At 37.3% G+C, this 7,060-nt stretch overlaps 1 protein-coding gene across 4 annotated transcripts in view; it reads right to left on the minus strand.

Annotated features, from left to right (window-relative positions):
- The window catches only part of LOC113054740 (GTPase IMAP family member 8-like), a 62,612-nt gene extending 56,259 nt beyond the window's left edge, over window positions 1-6,353 (minus strand). The window contains exons 1-4 of one of the 4 annotated variants that reach the window (XR_003277424.1): window positions 6,305-6,347; window positions 5,916-5,969; window positions 1,010-1,131; window positions 194-761 (exon numbers count right to left, since the gene is read on the minus strand). Coding sequence is in view for 1 of the 4 variants with exons in the window: in XM_026220513.1 (XP_026076298.1) it covers window positions 6,305-6,320 (16 nt within the window). In the remaining 3 variants the exon portion in view is untranslated. Of the gene's footprint in view, window positions 1-193; window positions 1,132-5,915; window positions 5,970-6,304 lie in introns of all 4 variants that reach the window. The other 3 variants (XR_003277422.1, XR_003277423.1, XM_026220513.1) reach the window with 3 other exon arrangements.
- Between the last annotated feature and the right edge of the window lie 707 nt (window positions 6,354-7,060).

Raw genomic sequence — 7,060 nt, forward strand, 5'->3', positions numbered from 1 at the left:
GATCAGAGTTTCATCAAGAAGACCTCAATCAGAGTTAGCCTACCTGAAAACTGCTAAAATGCTAACGGACTTTTTCGAAGACACTAAACCATTTCTATAAAATAAATGTAACTGAAACATGTCAATAACAAGTAGGAAACGTGTCAGGAACATTTGTATATCATATTTGTGTGATTTTAGCGACTAAACATACCTAAAACAGTGTAAAACGCAGCGAGAGACGGAGATTACTGCTTGTCAGTAACAGTTTTTGTGTTGACGCCCCGTTTCCATGGCAACTCTGCTCTTCACTCGTGCAGAACTCACCGCACACACAGCATTCACACAAACAAACATCTTGAGTTAAAACATTACATTTATAATGTACAGCCTCATTCAATAATCACTCACTATAGAGACGGATTCTTTCTGGCAGCCTGTAAAAGAGTGAAAAACACGACAAAAATGCAGGACATCTCTTTAATAAACCGCTTTTACATTTTCCCTCCAAGAAACTGCTGGAAATGCAAGGCGTTAACATTAATTGACTGTGACCGTTGTCTAAACAAGTTAACGGTAACATTATTTGAAAATTAGCCTCAGTCTCTTCAGCTGCCCATAGACTGTATAAAACACACCGCGTGCCTTAGTAACGTTACATTTTCAGTATCACAGAATTAACAAAGTGGTATTTTATGTCTATTTGAGCTGAAGTGAAATCGTAACGTTACCTGAAAGCCACAGATGTCGCTGGGTTGAGTCTCTTCTCTCTCTCTGTGCGGCTAAAAGAGACAAATAACTTGGGCACGCACACACAAATAAGCGCAGCATCGGCCCGCAGTAGTGAACCAACTCAGGGCCGACGATTGACGAGCTGGACAACAGAGCACTAAACGAATTATATCGTCCTCCGCCTGGCCGATGTTTTATAGATGTTTTAGGTAATGAGGCCGACGTTTTGATATTGGGCCGACGTCGGCCAGACGTACATGTGCTGTCTGAGTTCATATCGAACATTAAGCAAGCTTACCTGTACGCTTGTGCCAAGTGTCCAGAAATGAGCTGTGTCCGGTGCAGTCCGTTGGGTATACCACCCGTTGATCTCCCGGTCAACCAAAAATCGATGGATTTTCAATCATATTTCCCTGTCAACTATATTTCCATGCATTTTCAATCATATTTCCCAGTCAACTATATTTCCATGACTTTTCAACAACCGCATTGTTTCTCTGTCCACTATAAATCAATTACTTTTCAACACATTCAGGGATCACCCGGTAACCAAATATCAATGCTTAATCAATCATAAAGATAACTATACCCTTACAAAAAATAACCATGGTTTTATTATAGTAAAACTGTAGTAAGTAACCCATGGTTTTTTGGCGTATTGACTGCCATTTGTATAACCACAGATTTACTACAAATACCATGGTTAAACTATGGTTTAGTTTAATACAGGAAACTAAAATAATATATAAAATAAAAAACACAGTTTAAATGTTTACATGTGCTTTCCCCTAGTTTATAAAATTGGGACAACATAGTGTTATTTTTTTGCTTCTGCTTTCAGAGCAAATAAGAACACATAAATAATATTATATCCCAACACTTTATATAGGTCTACGTCACTTGGGCCTACTTTCACACTATGACATCTTCCGTACACTCGGGAACAATGTAGTTTATAAAGTTCATCATTCGATGTTTGAGGTTGCTGTATTGGTGCCTTAGGTTTAAATTGCCGACTTGTTCACGGTTTTGTAGGCCATAAAGCATGGACTTAGAAATGCAATGTTAAATGCTAACATGAACTAATGGGAACAATCGTTTATAGGCCTACTACACTCTAAAAACGACTGTGTTATTTTTTAACCCAAAATGCTGGGTTGAGTCTGTTGGGTCATTTTGTTGGGTTATTTTATTTATTTTTAAACACTTTTGGGTAGTTTCAATTTACCACGTGTTGGGTTAAACCTGCTGGGTTGCATCGCTGGGTTGTTTCAGGTCAGCGCTGGGTTATTTAACGCGCCTTGAAGATGTTTAAATCGTTCCCCAACTGTCATTTTGGAAGAACAACGGGGCAAAGCCACGGCTTTCAACTGTTTTAAGGTAAGTTTTAAAATGTTTTCATTAATAATTATTTTAAATTGGCAGAATTATAACTTTTTTTGCGGCAACAATACTGTTAAACGTCTATAGGCCAACATTATTTACGTTAAATGATGAACTGTTTAACGTACCTCAAACGGCCAACCTACGTTACGTGACTCGCATAATCGTGAGATGACAGATTAATAGTTTTATTAAGTTTCAGACAGTGATGGATGGCTGAAATATGCGAATACCTGTGAAAATAGAGGAAAAAGTTGTTTCTAACACTGAAAAGCGAATTTAACATTTAAGTGAGTCAAATGAGTTCAAAAAGTGAATACGACTTTCTCCTCTAATGTAAACCCCTGCAGTTGTCCATATCGACATGTAAATCATACAAATTACATACAATATAGTCAGACCGCAGGTCTAAAAGAACCGACGATCCAGTTCAAATAAACCGGTTCAGTAATTCTCGAACAAATTTCCCGGAAAACAATCGACGTCTCAGGGCATTTCAAAGTGCGCGCACGCACAGCGATTGACTTAGGTCGCGTTAGTGAGGTGTTTTGATGCTTTTGTGGTTTATAAAGTCTTTTTAGATACAAATTATAATTCAAAATTTGTTTTTTTCTGTCAGAAAAGCGTAAACATCATATACCAATTTTCCAGCTCGTGTTTTTGACTTGTCCTTATCACTTTGGTACATCTATAAGTGTTTATATATGGACTGTTTTAAAGCTGCGGAGTAACCCCGTACCTGCGTGACTTGTCATAGAAATGTCTGTGTGCGCGCATGCAGTGTGATCTCCCTTATCTGTGCCAGTGACTGTGTGTGTTTGATATAGCCAGCATATTAACATAAAACTGTGCTTTATAATAACTGGAACATCCCATTGATTAGACAGTTTGAAAGCACACCTTTCAGCCATCACTATATCATATTCTGCTTAGATATAACAATTTGTATTTTTATTTTATTTTTTTACTTTATTTTAAAGGTTGGAACAAACATGGAATTCCTTAACCTAGCAGAGTCCACAAAACCCCATCCAATTGTCATGGCGATTTAAAAATGCCAGCAGATCTCTCAGGCATTGATCATAATCAATGGACAGGTAAGGATATTCTGGACTATTTTCCAAATAAATTGCAAATTGTATATTTAATTGCATTTTTTCACATGTGGACGCATACATTGTGACATAGTCCAAACGCAATTGAAAAGCATTTGAATTACAGATGCTTTACACAGAAAGCTGTCAATTTGTGTCAAGGGTGGGACTATACTATGGGGCGTGTTTTTTATTGGGATATATTCTGTAGTTTTTACCCCAAATCTGTTTGCATTCTGATGCACGTCAGCAAAACAACATTGCCGTTCTACTCTTATTTACCTATTTGCATCTTACCCTTTATTTTATACCTCAGGTGAAAAGCATTTGGTTAATAGTGAATATTGACCAATAGTACCATGTGGCTCTAACTGTTAGCAGGGGATAGTAGTTGTATTTGGGGTAAAAATGACAGAATTATTTATTGTGTATGGTGCTAAGAATATAGGGAGATCCGGGTTGCACTCTGTTCTTTATCACACATCTCTCGGAGCGGCAGCAGCCTTTAGTAGTGCCTTAACCTCTATTGTTCAAAGTATTTTGGCGCAATTGTCTTTGAGTGACATCACCTCCAAATACAAACACTCTCCATAGTATGGTCCCACCTCTGGCAAAAACTGACAGTTTTCCACGTGAGGCTAAAGTAAATTGCTAAAGTAATTGCGATTCCCTTTGAGTTTTGGCAGGTAACGTGCAACACAGTGAAAAAACAGACATGGTAATTAGTAACACCTCATGTACTTGTTCTTATGTTGCATCTATGCTAACATTAGTCTGTTGGTTCTCTCTTATTCCGAGGTCACCGTAGCCACCCGTATCCAGTACACATCCAGATCAGATGGTGGATCAGCACCTAGAAAGGACCTCTACTGCCCTGAAAGACAGCGGAGACCAGGACAACTAGAGCCCCAGATACAAATCCCCTGTAAAGACCTTGTCTCAGAGGAGCATCAGGACAAGACCACAGGAAACAGATGATTCTTCTGCACAATCTGACTTTGCTGCAGTCTGGAATTGAACTACTGGTTTCGTCTGGTCAGAGGAGAACTGGCCCCCCAACTGAGCCTGGTTTCTCCCAAGGTTTTTTTCTCCATTCTGTCACCGATGGAGTTTCGGTTCTTTGGTTTTCCTAAGTTGGGGACAATTAATATCAAGCCATATCATCGACTTGATCGCACAGAGGGACGATACATCACTGAATCAATGATGAACTGACTTTAACTGAAAACTGAGAGTTTACTGTTATCCCTTCGCATTATTACACACTATTTTCCTATTTAATACTGTAAAGCTGCTATGATGCAGTATTTGATCAATATGAGAGGCTTATGACTTTGCTTTTCCATTTGAAATTTGGCAGTCACTGTGCATTCATGAAAACTGAAAAGGTAATTTTTGTTCGTTGTTTCTGAAAGTGTTTTTGTTCAAGATTTGCAATTGTGTTTGGATTTTGTCACAATTTGTCACATGTGGAAAACGCAATTGAAAACATAATTTGCAATTCCTTTTGAAAATTGTCCTTCCATTGACAGGCTCTATAGTATGGAGCCAGAAGAGTCTCAATAAAGATAAATGCACACACTACAGTCACATATGCACACATAGGATTCATACATTTCATACAGATGTTTTAATTTTCTACATCAGAAATACATTTCTGAATCTTGTCCTGTGCATTTGTGAATCTTGTCCTGTGCATTTGTGAATCTTGAGTGCATTTGTAAATGTTGTTTGCATTTCTGAATTGTGTGTGTATTTCTGATTTTTGTGTGCATTTCTGAATTTTGTATGCATTTGTGAATCTTCTGTGCTTTTTAAATTTTGTGTGTGCATTTGTGAATTTTGTGCGCATTTGTGCATCTTGTGTGTGTATTTATGAATCCTGTGTGTGCATATGTGAATGTAGTGTGTGCATTTATCTTTATTGAGACTCTTCTGGCTCCATACTATAGCAGAGTACACTGCTCTCAGGTGTACAGTAGATCTTTGAATTTTCATTTTTGGGTGAACTATATATGTTGAACTACCCTAAGCAGTGCACATCTACCTACATATGAGTCTTTATATACTTGATATAAATTTAAGGACATCTTTAAATTATTTTACATTTAAATTTAAAGAATGTTAATTGTCAGTGTCATTTCACTGTGTATTTAAATAGCTAAACATGTAAAAATGTAATAGTTAAACAGCTAGACAGGTCATTTAGAAATAATTTTCTTATTTATTGCAACTGTAATTCTGTGATTTGTATTTTATTTTTTTATTTTTATTTTTGCATTTGCTGGAAACAAAAAAAAATGGAAAATTCCATGTTGTTTGTCATTGGTACACATTTTTGAATATCAGATGGCATTAAAAATATTTTTTAACAGTCTAAATAACCTGTATTCTTCATTATTTATTAATCCATGATTGCTTTGTTAAGCAAAAGTGAAATTATGAGAATAACCCAGCAAGAATAACCCAGAATCATAAAAATGCAAACCCACAAATGGCAAAAAAAGACTCTAACTTGGGCTTTCTAAATAACCCAGCATGCTGGGTTAAAATGTGTAATCCAGCATGCTGGGTTACTTTAACCCAGCACGTGTTCTGTCCAATATTTAACCAGCGCTGGGTTGCCAATTGGGTTATTTTTAACCCAGCCATTTTTAGAGTGTAGCAACACCTATAAGACTGGGTCTCTAAATAAAACACCTTAATTTGTTATAATTTGATGCTCACGTAGATTTTGTGCCATTTCTGCCTCCAAGTTTCAAAATCAAACGAGAAATCAGGCTGAGGGGGGAAAACAGCGAAGAGAGAAAAACATGCGCTTATTAGAAAAACACATTAAGATACAAAGCTACTAATATTCGCGTGTGATTAGCTCCGCTCATGTCATTAAAATCTCAATCCAGTCAGGTAATAAGAGTTTGCAACTCAAAATAATAAGCTATTACAAAGTAATAAACTGACAACACAAACACGTCAGCACATATCAGCAGCTTCTGGAGTATTAATTTCTTAAAGTAAGTCCGTTTTAAGACAGTAGAAAATAAACATTTTCATCCTTGTAAAATATTATTTTGATATAGCGTACATCTATTAAATATGAGGGTTTAAAATCTTACCCGAAATGTGCGCCATTACAGGCTACAACCAACGACTCGCCATTCTCCAAACTGAAAGTAAATGTATAAACTATAGAAACGAGCCTGTATGAACTAAATCCACCACAGGAGGGCGCATATTCTCAAACCTCACACAGTGCTATAGAACAGGCAGAATGCATACGATTCATGGGCGTAGGTTTAGGGGGGGGACGCTAGGTACTAGTCCCTATCAATATTTTGAGATGACAAATTTGTCCCCACCTATATTTAGCAAGCTGCTTTAAACTGCTATTTGGATCTTTGCACTACTATTTGGATCGATTCTAACGGCCAGGACGACGACAGTACAAGAAACATTGATTGGCGCCGGGGTATCTGAATGGCTACACGCAGGGGCCGGGACTACTTTTGTGCTTGGGAGGGTTGGGGGGGTGCTTTGGGTTATGGAGGTGTACCCACCAAAGCTGAGACCAAACCTACGCCCATGATACGATTAATACTCACACAGAAACATTTGTACTGTACTGATACAGAAATGAAAACCGTGGAGAAGACCGGAACAAGTTTGTTACAGTTCTGTTTTTATCCTGTCCAAACCACATTATTTCATACAAAAGATTCATTGTGTTTTCCATCTCATTTTGAGACTTGATTTTGTTCAATGTTTGCTAAAATCTTAGACAAAATTCTAAGAAAATTCTTAGAAATGTGGGCGTTTACTCTTAAAATTACAGAAAAAAATCCTAGTAAAGAAAAAAGTAATTCAGAAAGCAG

This window comes from Carassius auratus, chromosome 3 (genome assembly GCF_003368295.1).
Source record: "Carassius auratus strain Wakin chromosome 3, ASM336829v1, whole genome shotgun sequence".
Lineage (NCBI taxonomy): Eukaryota > Metazoa > Chordata > Actinopteri > Cypriniformes > Cyprinidae > Carassius > Carassius auratus.